This window comes from Sapajus apella, unplaced genomic scaffold (assembly GCF_009761245.1).
Source record: "Sapajus apella isolate SASKATOON/1434 unplaced genomic scaffold, GSC_monkey_1.0 scaffold45, whole genome shotgun sequence".
NCBI classification, from domain to species: domain Eukaryota; kingdom Metazoa; phylum Chordata; class Mammalia; order Primates; family Cebidae; genus Sapajus; species Sapajus apella.
The window spans coordinates 10,646,216-10,666,219 of NW_022436985.1; the positions used below are offsets into that span (position 1 = coordinate 10,646,216).

General features: G+C 36.1%; 1 protein-coding gene and 1 long non-coding RNA gene across 7 annotated transcripts in view; both read left to right on the forward strand.

The window, feature by feature from the left end:
- KLHL8 (kelch like family member 8) overlaps positions 1–20,004 on the forward strand; it is an 86,758-nt gene that overhangs the window by 55,805 nt on the left and 10,949 nt on the right. For 5 of the 6 annotated variants that reach the window (XM_032239676.1, XM_032239675.1, XM_032239674.1 and 2 more), the window contains 4 exons: positions 8,258–8,806; positions 10,945–11,131; positions 15,974–16,117; positions 17,725–17,836. In XM_032239676.1, coding sequence (XP_032095567.1) covers positions 8,258–8,806; positions 10,945–11,131; positions 15,974–16,117; positions 17,725–17,836 — 992 coding nt within the window. The remainder of the gene's footprint in view (positions 1–8,257; positions 8,807–10,944; positions 11,132–15,973; positions 16,118–17,724; positions 17,837–20,004) is intronic. The other variant, XM_032239679.1, reaches the window with a different exon arrangement.
- LOC116524431 lies at positions 3,893–6,277 on the forward strand. Its single transcript, XR_004257326.1, has 2 exons — positions 3,893–4,322; positions 4,551–6,277. It is a non-coding gene; the product is annotated as an uncharacterized LOC116524431 (long non-coding RNA).

Sequence of the window (20,004 nt, forward strand, 5' to 3'; positions counted from 1 at the left end):
TTTTAAAAATAAGAGAAAATTTTAATAGAAAAAGGCTTTTGGAATAAGCATATAAAAACATTTTTGTAGAGCTGTGCAATGTGTGTGTTTTAGGCTGTTATTACAAAAGAGTCAAAAAGTTTTTTAAAAATTTATAAGTTTATGGAAAACGTCAAGTAAGCTAAGGTTAATTATAAATTTTTTTTTTTAAATTTAGGGTAGCCTAAGTGTACAGTGTTTATAAAGTCTACAGTAGTGTACAATAAAGTCGTAGGCTTTCCCATTTACTCACCACTCAGTAATTTACCCAGAGCAACCTCCAGCCCTGCAATCCCATTCATGGCAAATGCCTTATACAAGCGTACAATTAGAAAAAATCTTGTACACCGTATTTTTACTGTACCTTTCCTATGTTTATTTGTTTAGATACACAGATAGTTACCATTGTGTTGCAGTTGCCCACAGTGTGCAGTACAGTAACACACCATGCAGGTTCGTAGCCTGGGAGCAGCCATATCTAGGTTTTTGCCTTAGATATATCTAAGCAAATATCTAGATTTGTGTGAGTACATTCTGTGACATTTACACAGTGATAAAATCACCTAAGACATTTCTCAGAACATATCCCGATCCTTCAGCAACACATGACTATATGAGAGCTGCTTATTGCAACCTACTTGTGTAGTATAACCTCGGCTACATGTTGTAGCCCGTCGTTCATGGAATACAAATCTCCATAGCCTATTACCATACTGAAAATTGTAGACAGTTGTCACACAATAGTGTTTGTTTATCTAAACATATCTAAACGAAAAGATACAGTAAAAAGTGGGCAAAGGATATGAACAGACACTTCTCAAAAGAAGACCTACAGGTGGCCAACAAATATATGAAAAAATACTGAACATCACTAGTCATTAGAGGAATGCAAACCAGAGCCACAAAGAGATACCATCTCATATCAGTCAGAATGACTTTTATTAATAAGTCAAAAAATAACAGATGTTGGCAAGGCTGTGGAGAGAAGGGAACACTTACACACTGTTGGTGGGAATGTAAATTAGTTCAGCCACTGAGGAGAGCAGTTTGGATACTTCTCAAAGAACTGAGAGCTGAATTACCATTCAACCTAGCAATCCTCCTAGTTGGTATATACCCGGAGGAAAATAAATCATTCTATCAAAAAGACACATAGTATGTCCATTGCAGTGCTGTTCACAAATAACAAAGACGTGGAATCAGCCAAGGTGCCCATCAGTGGTGGACTGGATAAGGAAAATGTGTTATATATACACTACAGAATAATACAGCCATAAAAAAGAAATCACATCCTTTGCAGCAACATGCATGCAGCTGGAAACCATTATCCTAAGTGAACTAATGAAACAGAAAACCAAATACCACATTTTCTCACTTACAAGTGGGAACTAAACATTGAGTAAACATGGTCATGAAAATAGGAAAAATAGTGGGGTATACAAGATGAGGGAGGGAGGGAAGGCGGCGGGGGTATGAATTGAAATAAACTGTTTATTTTATGTTGTGTATTAAACTCACTACCTGGGTTATAGATTCATTCATACTCCAAACCTCAGCATGACACAGTATATCCATGTAACAGCCCTATACATGTACCCCTAATTCTAAAATAAAAGTTGAAAAAAGCAAAAAAATATATATATTTACAATAAAAGAAAAATATAAAATTAAAAGTGTAAGAATGAAGGAATAGTAATTTTTTTTTCCTGTATAAGAGGAAAGGACAGATTATAGGCTTATTTTATTTTATCATTTTGAGACAAGGTCTTGCTCTGGAGTACAATGATGTGATCATGGATCACTGTAGCCTCCACTTCCTGGACCCAAACCCCACCCCATCCCCTGAATAGCTGAGACTATAGGTGCATGCCACCACATGCAGTTAATTTTTGCATTTTTTTGTAGAGGGGCGTTTGGCCATGTGGCCAAGGCTGGTCTTGAACTCCTGGACTCAAGCGATCTCTCTGCTGCCTCAGTCTCCAAACTGCTGGGATTACAGGCATGAGCCACGATGCCTGGCCTTTAGTAATTTAAAAAATGTTTCCCTTTACATATAACTTTTAAGAAGTACAATGTTATTTTTATATTGTATATACACTCTTTACTATTCCTTTTTTTTTCTGAGATGGACTTTCACTCTTGTTACCCAGGCTGGAGAGCAGTGGCACGCTCTCGGCCCACTGCAACCTCCACTTCCCAGGTTCAAGTGATTCTCCTGCCTCAGTCTCTCAAGTAGCTTGAATTACGGGCATGCATCACCACGCCTGGCTAATTTTGTATTTTTAGTAGAGACGGGGTTTCTGCCTGTTGGTCAGGCTTGTCTTGAACTCACAACCTCAGGTGATCCGTCCACCTTGGCCTCCCAAAGTGCTGGGATTACAGGCATAAGCCACCGTGCCTGGCCTCACTATTCATTTTAAATACAAAGCAGATCTTGAGATATATCGAAACCTAAGCTGTCTTTAAAGGTGAAGAAGTTGTTACTTATAAAAGTTTTCCTTTACATTGTGATTTCACTATTTTCATAATTATAACTAAATATGATTTGTTATAACTCATGATCACAAGTTGGACATGTATCTGTACCTCATTCAAATTGTATTTAGACCTTAAAAAAAAAAAAAAAAAGGGCACAGATAGCTGCCCTGCACTTTCCACCATCTGAGGACACAAAGAAAAGTTGCCATCAGTGAACTTAGAGCAAGTCCTTACCAGACATGGATTTGCCAGTGCCTTGATCTTGAACTTTCCAGTCTCAAGAACTATGAGAAATAAATTGTATTGTTTATAAGCCACTCAGTTTGTGATATTTTGTTATAGCAGCCTGAACAAACTAAGACAGTAGGCTTTTTTGTTTGTTTTTTTTAGATAGACTCTCGCTCTGTCACTTAGGCTGGAGTACAATGGCACAATCTCAGCTCACTGCAACCTCCGCCTCCCAGTTTCAAACGATTCTTCCACCTCAGCCTCCCAAGTAGCTGGAATTATTACCAGCAGCCGCCATGATGCCTGGTTAATTTTTGTATTTTTGTAGAGATGGGGTTTCACCATGTTGACCAGGCTGGTCTTGAACTCCTGACCTCAGGTGATCTGCCCTCCTTGGCCTCCCAAAGTGCTGGGATTATAGGCATGAGCCACTACACCCAGCCATTAGGCTATTTTTAATTTTCAAATATCAAGATTATTCTTACCCATGAAGTCCAGTGCTGAGAACCTCTCTTAAGTAAATAATCCAAAAATAGAAAGTATTTATGCAAATGCATATCCACTACAATAATGTTTACAGTGATGAAAAAGGCATGTAAATGTCAAATGGTAATGAATAATGTACATGTAGAGTAAAAAATATTAAAGAAGATGCTTGCAGAAGTTGCTATAAAGTGTGTTAAAGTGTATTAGAGTAAAAGAGCATTTTTCAACTATTTATGGAAAATTTTCCTGCATATATAGTGCTTAATAATATTTATTTTGTTGTATTCATTAATGCTTAATAATATTAAGATAAAATTTTACTTTTTCTACTAAATTTATTTATTCATTTATTTATTTAAGATGGAATTTTGCTCTTGTTGTCCAGGCTGGAGTGCAATGGCACGATTTCGGCTCATCGCAACCTCTGCCTCCCAGGTTCAAGCGATTCTCCCACCTCAGCCTCCCGAGTAGCTGGGGTTACAGGCATGTGCCACCACGCCCAGCTAGTTTTTTGTATTTTTGGTAGAGATGGGATTTCTCCATGTTGGTCAGGCTGGTCCTGAACTCCTGACCTCAGGTGATCTGCTCACCTCGGCCTCCAAAAGTGCTGGGATTACAGGTGTAAGCCACCATGCCCAGCCCTCTACTAAATTTTTTTTTAAATGAAGAGGAGATAGTTTACAAAATATTAACCATGATGAATTCTTTTTTTTTTTTTTTTTTAAATAGCAACAAAAGCAAAGATTTATTGAAATGAAAGTATACTCCACAGAGTGGGAGCGGGCTCAAGCAAGTGGCTCAAGAGCCATGATGAACTCCACACTAGTGGAGTCAGGAATGCTTTATATGTTTCTAGTCAAATGCTTTACTAATCCAAAAGCCTTTGTTTCATTGTATTTTCATTTATATTGGCTAGTCTAGGGAAAATTACTCAAAGTTTTGATTAATAGTTGGTATTTAAGCTTTTTAAACAAATGCCTAAGGAATCATTGAATGAATGTTAATATTCTGTATATTTTAATACTGAAGTGTGACATGATTTTTCCCTGAGTATTGTTAAATTAAGTTTAGCCTAAAGCTCCCACCTTACATAGTTTAAGCTTGGCCTAAAGGTTTCTCTGTACACAGTAAACTGTAACCTAACTGGATGTGTAAACAGACTTTAGCCTACTCTTGTGCCAGTCACTGAGTATCATCCTATTAAAGGCAACCATTTGTTCAACCTGTGTTCATGTAAGGCAGACTCTGAGCTGTAACTGATCCATCTGTTTCTATACCTCACTTGCATTTTCTGTGTGTCACCTTCTTTTTTCTGCCCATAAATAATTTTTGGCCTAAAGGTTTCTCTGTACACAGTAAACTGTAACCTAACTGGATGTGTAAATAGACTTTAGCCTACTCTTGTGCCAATCACTGAGTTTCACCCTATGAAAGGCAACCAGTTGTTCAACCTGTATTCAAGTAAGGCAGACTCTGAGCTGTAACTGATCCATCTATTGCTGTACCTCACTTCCATTTTCTGTGTGTCTCCTTCCTTTTTCTGTCCATAAATAATTTTTGATTGTGCAGCAGCACCAGAGTCTCTTTAAACCTATTCTGGTTCCAGGACTGCCCAATTCTTGAATCCTTCTTTGCTCAGTTAAACTCTGTTAAATTTAATTGTCTGAAGTTTTTCTTTTTTAATAGTATCTTGAATTAGTCACATGTTCACTGATCTAACAAAGACTATAAATTAGAAAATTAACTAGTATCAGGGACATATAGTATTTATATAATTCTAAATTGTATAGTAATGTTTAATATTATGTAGCTTGCAGATTTTTATCCAATTTTAAAAATCAGGTCTTTAGATTTTGATTACTTTCATTTTCAAATTTCTGATGAAATAATTTTTGTAATTGGTAATTATTTTTATGTGCCAGGGAAAGAAATTGTACAAATAAACTTTCAGGAATGTGATGAAACCATATAACATCAAAGGAAAATCAGTGCATTAAAAAGCTAAACTTTTAGCTGTTCCTGTTTATACATGTGACTCAAAGATCTTTTCCAAGTAAAAATGGATATTTATTCTGAAAGGGTACATAGGGGTATATATGTTAAATAGCCACCTTTTAGTTTATTTGAATCAAGATTCAAATAGAATTGTAAAGGGACAGAATCTTATAAAGAACATCGTGAAATTAACTTCCTGTCCATTGATTTGTACAGCTTGGATGGCAAGTGTTAAAATAATGATTATCTAGAAATTGTGGAACCCTATTTTATGATACTATTATGTAAGAGAGTGTTGGCAAGTTATTTAATGGATCAGGTTTAAGTCATGTGAGACTTGCAAATATTTGCATAGAAACTGAATCCCAGTGGTGGTATGTGGAAATAATTTTTTTTAAGAGTCTGTTTAGGCTATTTAAAAATTATTTAGTATCAGGTTTCAGATCCCATTTTAGAGCTAATGTGAATTTGAAAACATGCCAAGCTTTATGTTGTAGTTTACAACTTTAGTCTCATTAGAATCTAAATCCTGCCTAGTGAGTTCTGTGAAAAAATTTAATGCAGCATAACAGACAGAAATGATTATCGTGTACTTGCTGAAATAAATGATACTGGTTCTTCCTCTACATTAGTGAAAAAAGACTGAGCAAGGGACTTTTATAAGCGAAACTATACATTTGAACACTCCAGAAATTCTCATTTTAAAATTAGTTCTCAAATAATGAGACACAACTACAAGTTTATTATATAATCAAAACACTACATGAAAACAGGAAAATTACTAAAATGGTACTATAATGTTACTTGTATTTGATTATTATAAGCTGCTGGGAAAATGGGATTAATACTGTATTAAAAAGAAGATATCTGCCCACTCAGTACCAAAAACTTCCAGATGTAAATAAAAACTTGTGTAAAACATAAAACCATAAAAGTAGTAGAAAAAATATGTGAAGTAAATGTAGAATATTAGAATGATTCCCATTTATAGCAGGGTACCTTAAATAATAAGAAGACTTGATTTAATTATGTGAAAATCCATAGGGAGAGAATAAAAATTGAAAGCAAACTGTGAAAGAGAAGTTTGAAATATATATGACAAATGCCTAACACTTTGATTGTATGAGGAATACTTACAAATGAATAAGAAAAAATATGTAGTTCATAGAAGAAATACAAGTAGCCCAAAATTTGTGAATGATTCGATCTTATGAGCAAAAGAAAAGATAAATAATGAGATATTTTTATTCATCAAATTGTCAACTGTGGCCAGGCACAGTGGCTCACGCCCATAATCTAAGCACTTTGGAGGCTAGGCGGGAGGATTGCATGAGCTCAGGAGTTTGAGACCAGCCTGGGCGACATAGACTGTCTATACAAAAAAAAAAAAAAAAAAGTTTCTTAACACTCAAGATACGGTGCCAATACTGTTAAGAAGCTCAGAAATGGACAGTTTGACAGTATATATTCACATTGTATCCTTTGAAGCAGCATTTCTACTTACAAGAATTTATCTGTCAGAATAATAGAAAATGTGAGTAAAGAGTTACAAAGAAGTTCACTACTGTGCTGTTTGTAATGACACACTGTTGGAAGCTATCTGATTTTTCAATAATTAAGATGATGAGATTGCAGTTTTTTTATTGCTTGTATATGAGCTATATCATTTCAAGATAATGTGAATAGAAAATGAAAAAAAAAAAACCTCAGTTGACCTCATAGTAAATACTACTATATATTTACTCTGTGCTTCAGTTTTCTGATTGATAAATTGTGGAAAATAATAGTACTTACTCATAGGGGTGTTGGGACAGTTAAGTTAGTATATGAAAAGCACTTAGAAGGCCAGGCTCTGTGGTTCATGCCTGTAATCCTAGGACCTTGGGTGGCCAAAGTAGGTGAATCACTTGAGATCAGGAGTTTGAGACCAGCCTGGGCAGCATGGCGGAACCCTGTCCCTACTGAAAGATGCAAAAATTAGCTGGGTGTGGTGGCACGTGCCTGTAGTCCCAGCTGCATGGGAGGCTGAGTTGGAGGATTGCTTGAGCCCAGCAGGTTGAGGCTGCAATGAGCCATGATCATGCCACTGCACTCCAACCTGGGCAACATGATGAGACCCTATCTCCAAAATAAAAGCTCTTACAATAGTGGTTGACACGTAAGGAGTGCTGACTGATGTTTGCTATTACTAATTTACAAAATGTCCCTGAAATATCATATAGAAAAATCATGATTTGTTGTATATATGTTATAGATATGTATATAAAAGAGGCCAAGTGCAGTGGCTCACTCTGGTAATCTCAGCACTTTGGGAGGCCAAGGCAGGCGGATCAGTTGAGGCCAGGAGTTCGAGACCAGCCTGGCCAACATGGTGAAACCCTGTCTCTACTGAGAAAACAAAACCCACAAATATTAGCTAGGTTTGGTGGTGCATGCCTGTAATCCCAGCTACTTGATAGGCTAAGGCAGGAGAATCACTTAAATCCGGGAGACAGAGGTTGCAGTGAGCTGAGATCACGCCACTGCACACCAGCCTGGGTGACAAGAGCAAGACCTTGTCTAAAAAAATACACACACACACACACACACACACACACACACACACACACACACACACGTATATATGTGTATACAGATATGTATTTTTTGTATAGGTATATACACATGTATATACATATATTTTTATATGTATATATTTATACATATATGTATATATGTATGCATATATTTTATACACATACATATTTAATATGTATATACATATACATTTTGTATACATTTATACATATATTCATATACATTTATACATATATTGTATATATGTACACATATATACATATGTAGTATATATATGAAAGATATTTGGTTAATTTGGAAGATGAAAATTGCCTGACTTTAAGAAATTGGCCTAGATTGAAAGTAAATGACCAAAGGATTGCCTTATAAAAACACTCTAAATTTGTCTAGAAATTTTGTTCCTGCTCCAAACACAATGATGACCTGAAGCTGATTTTGATATTAAACTGAGTCTTTCTTGGTTTCTTTTGAACAGGTTGGTTCAAAGCTAATCTCTTGTCACAAGCTGGTATTGGCTTGTGTTATTCCCTACTTTAGAGCCATGTTTCTTTCTGAAATGGCCGAAGCCAAGCAAACGCTGATTGAGATTAGAGATTTTGATGGTGACGCAATAGAAGACTTGGTAAAGTTTGTCTATTCTTCACGGCTCACTTTGACTGTTGACAACGTCCAACCTCTCTTATATGCAGCCTGTATTCTGCAGGTTGAACTGGTGGCTAGAGCTTGTTGTGAATACATGAAGTTACATTTTCATCCCTCCAATTGCCTGGCAGTAAGAGCCTTTGCAGAAAGTCACAATCGAATAGACTTAATGGACATGGCAGATCAGTATGCCTGTGAGCATTTTACTGAAGTAGTGGAGTGTGAAGACTTTGTAAGTGTATCACCCCAGCACCTCCATAAGCTTTTGTCTTCCAGTGATCTAAATATTGAAAATGAAAAGCAGGTCTATAATGCTGCCATCAAGTGGCTTCTTGCCAATCCTCAGCATCATTCCAAATGGTTGGATGAAACACTTGCACAGGTAGGGGCTGAAATAAGATGTCACATAGAAATGAAATACAGAAGCAAATCAAGAGGCTTCATTTATTTTGAAAAGTGTAGATTATTTGAAGGAATATAGAAATTATTAGCCGGGCGCGGTGGCTCACGCCTGTAATCCCAGCACTTTGGGAGGCCGAGGCGGGTGGATCACGAGGTCAAGAGATCGAGACCATCCTGGTCAACACGGTGAAACCCCGTCTCTACTAAAACTACAAAAAATTAGCTGGGCATGGTGGCGCGTGCCTGTAATCCCAGCTACTCAGGAGGCTGAGGCAGGAGAATTGCCTGAACCCAGGAGGCGGAGGTTGCGATGAGCTGAGATCGCGCCATTGCACTCCAGCCTGGGCAACAAGAGCGAAACTCCGTCTCAAAAAAAAAAAAAAAAAAAAAGAAATTATTGATGAAATACAATGATAAAAATGGCTTTTAGCTCTCTAACTTTCCTATTAACTTGCTGTTCTGTTTCAGGATGAATCTAAATTTGTCACATTTGAATTAGCAATACCATTCTCTGCTTTTTAACCTGAAAATATTCCTTTGGGATACTAATGATGAGTATTTTATGTATGCTAATAGAAAATGGTTTGAGGAAACAGCTCTAAATATAATTTATAGTGTTTTATAATGAAGTTTCTAAATTTTAATGAATTATTTTGCTAATAAAAGTATAGTTAGTCCTAATGTGTGTAGATTTATTATGCAAAGAGCCATAGGACATCACTTTCTATTTTCTTCTCTCACCATACTTTGACTTTTTTTTAAACCTCAGAAATGTATCTGATTATTGTTACTGTTATTATTTTTTACTGTTAATAGGTGTTACTGGGATGAAAAGATTATAGGCCCTTGTGATATTTCTTTTCTTTTGTCTTCCTCCCTTTTCCTTTCTCTCTCTTCCCTCCTTTCCTTCCTCCCTTTTTTCCTTTCTCCATTTATTCCTGAGAAGTAAAATGATGTTTTGTTACTTAAAAGAGGAATTATTACTTATTTTTCTAAATTAAATGCTTTAAAACTTTGTGCTTGATAAAAGCACTCAATGATAATTCTCATAATTTTTAATAACATAAAGTTTCTCAGTAGCATTACAAGAAACTTTAATAAATAGAAGAATGAAAGTGCTTAAAATGACCAGTGTTCTCATTTTAGATATTTATAGGCAGATGAAGTAAACCTATTCAAAGTGTGATTATGATAAAACATATTTTTCAAGTGCATCTCACAATATTTTTGCATTCATATGAGTGTCAAAGTTCAGTACACATTTAGATCTTCTCTCTTAGAATTATTTTGAAAGTAAATTTGTCAGCAAAAGCAAATGGAAAGTTTTATTTTCTTGCAGCTATATCTTATTTGTGTATATATGTTACTTTTTAAGACATATAAGGCAGACTTTATTCAAGGGGGACCATGGCAATAGGTAGAGGGACTACTGCAACAAAGTCTTGCAGTTGGGGAGTGACTGGACTCAACCCCGTGTGTGTGTGTGTGTGTGTGTGTGTGTGTGTGTGTGTGTGTGCGCGCTTTTTATTCAAAATAGCATTACCTGGTTTCATCATCCCCTTTAATCCACTGGAAAATCAGTGCATCTTTAATAGAGGAATGATGAATGCCTCTACTGAAAGAGGGGATGAGTCCCTGAGTTAGTGTCTTCCCTTCCAAGATTACTGATTTGAAGAAAACAGCACTTGTTTCAGATATGAATGTTTACATTTTTAAATAAGAAATCACATTTCCGTATGTTTAATCTTAGCTTAAAAAGGCAAAAGAACAAAGCACAGCAGTTTTGTTTTGATTATGTCTTTATCAACAGAAGGACCTTGTGATTATGTCAGTACCATTTTTGGAAGTAAGTAATTTGAATGAAGACAATTGAATTATAAAGCCTATTTAAACCTATATTTAAAGTGGGTGGATGTAATTTAACGTATAGTCTGATTTCATTCAAGTAGACCAGTACTGGAAATTGCTTTAGAATTTGGCGCATTGAATTTCATGAACATGTTAGATTTCATAAAGTAGCAACGTAAGTTTTAAAAAGAGAACATGCTGCAGTGAAAGTGGAGAATGAATCATCTTATTTTCACTTAAATTTTATATTGCAACTGTTCATGATCTTAGGTTCGTCTGCCATTGTTGCCGGTTGATTTTCTTATGGGTGTTGTGGCAAAAGAACAGATTGTCAAGCAAAATCTAAAATGTAGAGATTTACTGGATGAAGCAAGAAATTACCACCTTCACTTGAGTAGCAGAGCAGTACCTGACTTTGAATACTCTATTCGGACTACCCCAAGGAAGCATACTGCTGGTAACCAAATTGCTTATTGATGTAATACAATGATAAAAACTCTCCTGGAAAGATCTTTATTGTATTTGAGGGTTGTTCGTGTGTGCCCAAATGTAGTTGTAAAATAATTAGTGTCTGATTGCCTTAAAGTAATAATTGGCAAATACAGTTGTATGTATGTATTTATAGTTTTTATTGTACATTATTTAGTTTTACCAATAGGCCAATTTTTTAAAAAGCCATAATCAGTTCTATATACTCTGAAGAGCCTACCAAAATATCTCTTCCTTTGAGATTGTCCCAGATTCTGAACCTGGTTTACTATGTTGCATTGTCATGTATTCATTTGACATGTCTTAAGTTTCTCAAAGACAGTTGAGCATCTTGTTTAGGTTTGTATCCCTAGGGCCAAGCATGGAGCTTGAAATACATTGTGTGTCTAAATATTTGTTTTTCATTTTACCAAATAAAAAGAAGGGCAGTAAACATAGCTAATATTTGTATAATGAGTTATATTAAACTCTTAGAATCTAAAGCCCTTATATTTTAGGAGGCATTCATTTTCCCAAGAAAATAGTTCATGTTCACTTCTTTTCTTGAGACATTATGCTATAAGAAGTATCACTTTTAAATATTTATAAAGTGTAATATATTTGAGACATGAGGGAATACATGAGGTTCAGAAATTTAGGAAGAGGAGCTCTGAATAGAGACTTCCTCGCTATGTGGTGCTATCTAAATATACAATTATCAAATAATGAGGTCTTTGAAATAGCCTGAAAAACAGCAAAAGGCAATACTTGATTGAGTAGAATGAGATTTTATCTAGGTAATAAAAAGAAACGCTGAAAGTCATACACCTGCTTATGAAGAAGTAGAAGAAGAACTAATTATTCTTATTTTTAATAGGTTGATGTAAAGAATTAGTTTTTTTAGTTGGGTAGCTTTTTTGTTGTGAATTTAGAAAGTCAAGGTATTTGATGAAATATTTCAAATTCAGAATTGAATTCAAACAATGTCTTAACAGCCTAGGTTATATGCCAAAATGTACTAGATGCTCATATAAATGATCTCTTACATGATTGAAGCAACTTTATGTATTATATTTTAGCAAAGGATTTGATCCTCATTGTGAAATAGGTAGTTTTATTCCATTTTAAGGATGAAGAGACTAAGAATTAGGTTAAAAGTATACTCAAGGCCACACATAGACATAGAAAAGAAAGGATATGCATCCTAGTCTTTTTACTTAATTTTCTTTTCCTTCCATGATGTGTTCCTACATGAACTATATAGATGAAATACTAGTTTTCACTTAAAGAAAATCTAATCAAAGATTAGTGTTACATTCTGGGGTTATAATTCTAGCTGTGCCATTGAACATCCGTAATTTTGGACAAATTTCTCAAGGCCTCAGTTTACTTATAAACAAATTTCTTTTTCTTTTTTTTTGAGACACAGTCTCACTCTGTCACCCAAACTGGGGTGCAGTGGTGCAATCTTGGCTCACTGCAACGTCTGCCTCCCAGGTTCAAGCGATTTCTTGTGTGCACCACTACACCAGACTAAATTTTTTTGTATTATTAGTAGAGGCAGAGTTTCACCATGTCAGCCAGGCTGGTCTCGAACTCCTGACTGCAAGTGATCCACCCGCCTTAGCCTCCCAAAGTGCTGGATTACATGTGTGACCCACCGCACCCAGCCTAACTTATAAACACATTTCTTAAGGCCTCAGTTTACTTATAAACAATTTGACTAAATGATCTTTACAGTTTCTGCCAACTTTATTTATTTATTTATTTATTTTTTTTGAGACGGAGTTTCGCTCTTGCTACCCAGGCTGGAGTGCAATGGCCCGATCTCGGCTCACCGCAACCTCTGCCTCCCAGGTTCAGGCAATTCTCCTGCCCCAGCCTCCTGAGTCGCTGGGATTACAGGCACGCGCCACCATGCCCAGCTGATTTTTTGTATTTTTTAGTAGAGACGGGATTTCACCATGTTGACCAGGATGGTCTCGATCTCTTGACCTCGTGATCCACCCGCCTCGGCCTCCCACAGTGCTGGGATTACAGGCTTGAGCCACCGCGCCCGGCCTATTTTTATTTTTTTATTAAAAAAAATTTTGGCTGGGCGTGGTAGCTCACGCCTGTAATCGCAGCATTTTGGGAGACCAAGGTGGGTAGCTCATGAGGTCAGGAGATTAAGACCATCCTGACCAACATGGTGAAGTCCCGTGTCCGTTAAAATACAAAAAATATTAGCCGGGCATGGTGGCACGCACCTGTAGTCCCAGTGACTCTGGAGGCTGAGGCGGGGGAATCACTTGAACCTGGAAGGCAGAGTTTGCAGGGAACCAAGATCACACCATTGCACTCCAGCCTGGCGACAGAGCAAGACTCTGTCTCAAAAAAAAAAAAAAAAAAAAAAAAAAAAAAAAATTGAGTCAGGGTCTCCCTCTATCATCCAGGCTGCAGTGCAGTGGTGCAATCATAGCTCACTGTAGCCTTGAACCTCCTGTGCTCAAGCAGTCCTCCTATCTCAGCCCCCTTGAGCAGCTAAGACCCACTCAGGTCTCACTATATTTTAGTGAGTCTCACATGTAGTGGCATGTGCCTGTGGTCCCAGGCTGTTCTTAAACACCTGGGCTGAACTGACTCACCCATTTCAGCCTCCCGAAGTGCTGGTATTATGGGTGTGAGCTACCACACCTAATGGCCCTTCCAGCTTTAAATTTATCTAACAAAATATTGAATTAGTTGAAAAAGATAGGACAAGCAGCTACCAGGCATTCATTTATGCAGTCATTCAGCAAATATTTATTAATTTTTGCTGAAAGGCTGTGGGTTAGGTATAAGAAATGCAGGCACATACAGAAGATAGCCAGACTTATTTTGGAATAACTTGTCTTGTCTAGGAAAATGGACTTTTGAATAAATAAATGCAGTAAAGAATTAACAGGTGCTTTTATATCATCTTAAGGTATAGTGGGATGTAAAAGAAAACAGTAGTTATTTTTATCTTGAAAGAGTCAGAAAAGGTTTTATAGGAAAGTAAACCTTAGCCTTAGTTTTCAATAATAAATAAATGTTCTTCTGAATGCTAGTTAGGGTAAAGGGAGTTCAGGGAATTATTGAATGCCGAGTACATGGCAGGTACGGTTCTAGTCCTTGTTAATGCATAAATGTTTAATACACAGTCTTAAACTACCTTAGACTCTGGTAAGAGATGTCAGCATAAGAGATCATTTTAATACTGTGTGTTTAATGAATGCTTATTACCAGAAGTGCTATAGGAACACCAAAGATGTGTACTATATGCATAGTTGCAGGAGCATGAAGTTTAAGAGAGAGAGAGAGCGGGGAGGAGATTGGGTTAGATCCTGGAAGACCTTTATGCTGTGATAAGGTTTTACCTTGTAAAGCAGTCTTTGTTGCTCAAAGTGTGAAGGAGGTGGTCGCCCCTGGACCAGTAGCATTGGGAATTTGTAAGAAATGCAAATTCTTGGACTTATTTCAAACCTCCTGAATCAGAAACTCTGAAGTCAGGCCCAGCAATCCATATTTTATGTCCTCCAGGTGATTCAGAATTACACTATAGTATGTGTGTGTAAGTTTTTTAATTGTGGTAAAATATATATAACAAAATTTGCCGTTTTAAGCATTTTTGCCTTATTTCTTTTTAGAGACAAGATCTCATTCTGTTACTCAGACTGGAATGCAATGATGCAATCATAGCTTACTGCAGCATTCAAATCCTGGGCTCAAGTGAGCCTCCTGCCTCAGCCTCCCATGTAGCTGGGACCACAGGCAGGTACCACCACACCTGGCTAATTTCAAATTTTTTTGTAGAGATGCTCTCTTGCCCAGGCTGGTTTCCAACTCCTGGCCTCAAATGATCCTCCTGCCGCAGCCTCCCAAAATGCTGGGATTACAGGCATGAGCTACTGCACCTGCCCATTTTTCAAGTGCACAATTCAGTGGCATTCTCTAAAGTTTTTGAGAAGTACCGGTGTAGGTAATAGAAGGCTATCAAAAGAGCTTTTTCGTAAGTTTACAGTGGTAAGAATCTGAAAGCAAAAAGACTGCTAACTATTAAGAGAGGACAGGATTTTGCAGTAGTTAGTTTAATAGGTGATGAGGGTATGAACTGTTACCAGTGGCATTGGAAATAGGAACAGATAGAACACCACAAGGAAGGAAGAGGTTGTTTAGGTAGGCAAGGAGGGGAGATCCTTTTGAACTTGTTGAGTTTGAGGTGTCTGTGGGATATCACGTGGAGATGTGGCTTGGAAATGTATATAGGAAGGTATTACAATAAAGGTGGAATCTAAAACAAAGGGATGAAGTTTTCCTGAATGAGCAAAAAGTTATGTGAGAAGTGGGCTCAGAATGGAACATGGAAAACGTAGAAAGAAGGAAATAAATGGTTGGCGACAAAAGGAGACTGATATTATAGAAATCAAGGAGGTAAGATGTTTCCTGAAAAATGGTCAGTGATCAACATATCAAGTGTGGCAATTCTGTTCAGTAAGAAATTAACTCAGGGGTTGATTGGTTTTGTTATGACCTTAGCAAGAGGAATTTTAGAAGGTGGGTTGAGGGTATACAACATATTGTAGTGGAATATTAGCTAGCAGAGATAGCTGATATACCCTATTCTCTGAGGGGACAAGAAGAAAATTACATTAGATTTCTAGTAACATGATAACACTGATTATTATCCAAATAATTTTTTTTTGTCTCTTTGCTTTTACCCAAAGTTTGAACTTTCTAAATGCTTTTCTATACTTTTTTTTTTTTTTTTTTTGCTTGTTTTTTTAGTTTGGCCGCTATGATTTATCTCTATTTGTGCCTTTACCTTTAGGTGTGCTGTTTTGTGTAGGTGGTCGAGGTGGATCTGGTGACCCCTTTCGGAGTATTGAATGCTATTCTATCAACAAAAACAGTTGGTTCTTTGGGCCAGAAATGAATAGCCGAAGGCGACATGTGGGTGTAATCTCTGTGGAAGGTGGGTACATGCTTGTCTGAAATATCACATGATCACAGCGCTCTTTTTTAAATATCTGAACTTTGAGAATTTATTTTTTATGTAAGAAAATGACAAAATTATAAATTATTCTTAAATAAAATGTTTGGTTAGTGATTATTTACTTGCCTTGTACCCACAGATGCTCAGTGTGCAATCTGTTGCATATAAGTGCATGATATGGAGATAAATATGAAAGAAAATAAAGAGTTAAATTATTCTCAGTTATATTTACCAAAAAATTAAACCAAGAAAAAATGTTTATTGAACCAAAATTATAATTATATATCATCCTTTTTAATACCCATCTAAAATTAATAATTATTACTGAAATTTTTTTACTCATTCCTGAAAATTAATTAATTCTAGAACCATGGATACATTGTCAGAAAACTCTAAATGGCCACTTTTTTATTATAAAAGTATAAAAGAATTTTTAACAATATAAAAACATTTTCATAAAAATTGAAAACCGCTTGTAATACAAACACCCAGAAATAATCCCAGTTAACATTTTGGTGTATGATGTCTCCTCTTTTTCTGTGTGTATTTTTGTTTGTTTCATTGAGTAAAAAAATTGATCATATTAACAGTTTTATGAAGGTTGAGGTGGGAAGATCATTTGAGCCTGTGAGTTCAAGACCAGCCTGGGCAAGGTAGGGAGACCTTGTCTCTACAAACAAATTTAAAAATTTAGCCATTCACAATGGTGCATGCCTGTGGTCTCAGCTACTGGGGAGGCTGAGGTAGAAGCATCACCTGAGCCCAGGAGTTTGAGGCTGCATTGAGCAGTGATAACGCCATTGCACTCCAGCCTGGGTCACAGAGCACGACCCTGTCTCAAAAAGAAAAACCAAACAACAAACCAGTTTATCTATCTATCTATCTGTGTGTGTGTATAATTTTTTTTTTTTTGAGGCGAAGTTTCACTCTTGTTGCCCGAGCTAGAAGGCAGTGGTGCAATCTCAGCTCACTACAACCTCTGCCTCCTGGGTTCAAGGAATTTTCCTGCCTCAGCCTCCTGAGTAGCTGGGATTACAGGTGCCCACCACCATGCCAGGCTAATATTTTGTATTTTTAGTCAAGATGGAGTTTCACCAAGTTGGTCTCAAACTCCTGACCTCAGGTGGTCCACCCACCTCAGCCTCCCAAAGTGCTGGGAGTACAGGCGTGAGCCACCATGCCTGGCCACCAGTTTTATATTTTAAAGTATAATCTAAAAAGAGCATTTTTCCATTTTATTAAGTGTTCTTTGAAGGCAAGATTAGTGATTTCATCTACCAAATAATAAAAAGTTGGGAAACCTAAGTGGGGGTATAGTGTTAGAGCATTTACTAATAAATTACTTCATGTAGAACAGCATGTTTAGTGCAAGCTTACATTGATTTTTCATTCAGCTACTGAAATGACATTGATCCTAACGTTGGACAAAGCAGCAGCTGTTGAAAATTAACTTATGGTGACATTTTAATTATATAATGTGTGTGTGTGTGTGTGTATATATATATATATATATATATATATATATATAAAACATTAATGTTATTAATTTATTTGGAGTCAAATGAAAATGCTTCTCTATTTGACAGGTAAAGTGTATGCAGTAGGTGGACATGATGGAAATGAACATTTAGGTAGCATGGAGATGTTTGATCCTCTCACTAATAAATGGATGATGAAGGCATCAATGAACACAAAGAGGTAGATCAGCATGGAAAGTTATTTTGAACTGATGGTGGAAATAAAGTTTCATAAAATTTAAAGGCCTTATTTTAAACTTTTTTTTCTATTTTAGAAACTTTAAATACCTTCTCAAACACATTTTGTTAGCATGTCCAAGGTGATGCTTTGTTACCACTTTTTATTTTCTTTATAGAATTAAAAATGCAATAATGGTTTAGAGTACCATATGGTAGTCAGTTTTCACTTATACACGAACATTGATTTTTTTAAAAACATTTTATTTTGAGATAATTTTAGTTTATCCAGAGAAGTGCAAAAATAGTAAAGTTCCTGTGTACTAGTGGTTCTCAACTGAAGATGATTTTGTCCCCTCTGTGGGACACTTGGCAGTATCTGGAGATATTTTTGGTTGTCACAGCTTGGAGATGGGAAGATTGCTGCTAGCATCTATGGGAAGAAGTCAAGGATGCTGCTAAAGACTCTATAATGCACAGGACAGCCCCCACAATAAAGAATCTTCTACCCCAAATGCCAGTGGCAAAGATAATGCCAAATGCCAGTGCCAAGATGGCAAAACCTTGCCGTCTGCCCTGCACCCAGCTTCCCATAACATTAACATGTTATACAGCCATAGTAGTAATTAAAATTACCATTGATACAGTACTGTTAATAAATCTTTAGACTTTTTAGGGCAAATTTCCCATACATTCTTATGCTTCTAATTGATTTTTCTTGTCTGATTTTATTGCCTAATAATCTAATACCGGTGAATAGTGGCAGAGATGGTAGATGTTGTCTTGTTTCTGATCTTGTTAGAAAAGTAGTGTTTCACTATTAAATAAGATACTGACTTTAGAACTAAGGTATCTATATTTTTATCATGTTAAGAAAATTGTCCTCGATTTCTATTTTCTTCACTGATTTTTACCCTGATGAGCGTTAATATTTTAAGTTCTCATCTACATATTTATGTTCTCATTTACATATTTGTGTTCTAATGTTTGTATTCTCATCAACATAAACTGAAATATATGTTGATTAATATATCACTCTAAAGAGGAGATTTTCAGTAACATACTTGCTACTCTAACCTGTTTGACATTTTTATTACTGACTTGAATACCAAACTTAGGTATCCTAAGGTGGAAAGATCACTAAGATGTGTGACCAAATCAAGATTCTAAAGACAGGGTAGGCTACTCTAGGCAAAAACCTAAAAAATGTTAAACTTAGAGTTAGAAGTTAAAATCTGCCTTAGGTATTTTAAAAACTCAGTTACACCAGTACAACATAGCATGGTGGGAAATCAGGCTTATGATTGTTTCCTATGGAGAAAAGTACCTTAACCATTATGAAACACAGTTCAGGAAAGGAAAAAAGTGAATATATTGCCTACGTTAAAAGAAGTGAAGCCTTAGATTAAGGGAATTTATAGTTGTATTGTTCTTGACACCGGTATCTCCAAATCTGCAGCTGTGGTGTTGAAGTAGGATATATAACACCAGTTGGGATATGGAAATAAAAGATTAGACTCTGTACATTTTTAAAAATTTATTTTGGGTGGATGTTTTATAATATAACTTACTAGTACAGTAATGTGTTTATAATTTGAACATAAGAAATAGGTGCACAAAATTGATTATTAAAAATGTGAGAATGATAATCTGGAATGCATGTAAGAACTAGCAGGTTAGTAATTCATCTGAAAACCATGTTATCTAGAAAAAATAGTTGAAGGGTTGTGATCTGGAGACAAGAAAACTTACAGGAGTAACTAGATATTTTAAGAGGTGTATGTTGCTTTAGTAGGAACAAATAAATATTTGTTTATGATTCAGTATAATAGCAATGAAACATACTGTAATTCCTCCCAGCGACTGGAATTGTATGTCAGAAAGATCACATACATTTTGCACCAAACGGGAGATTAAATTTGATTGACTATTATTTTTCTTTTTCAATTTATTGTTCAGTAAATAGCATAAGGATTTCAAAGACTGAGCTTAATAATTTATATACAACTAGATATTAGAATAACTAGAATACTAGAATAATTCTGCCTCTGGGTCAGAGTGAAAATATAATTCAAGAAGAGAGAAGAAGGCTATCTGAGTAAATATTGAAAATATTGCTGAAGTTTCTTTTAATAAAACTGCCAGTGGGCCAGGCATAGTGAGTGGCTCATG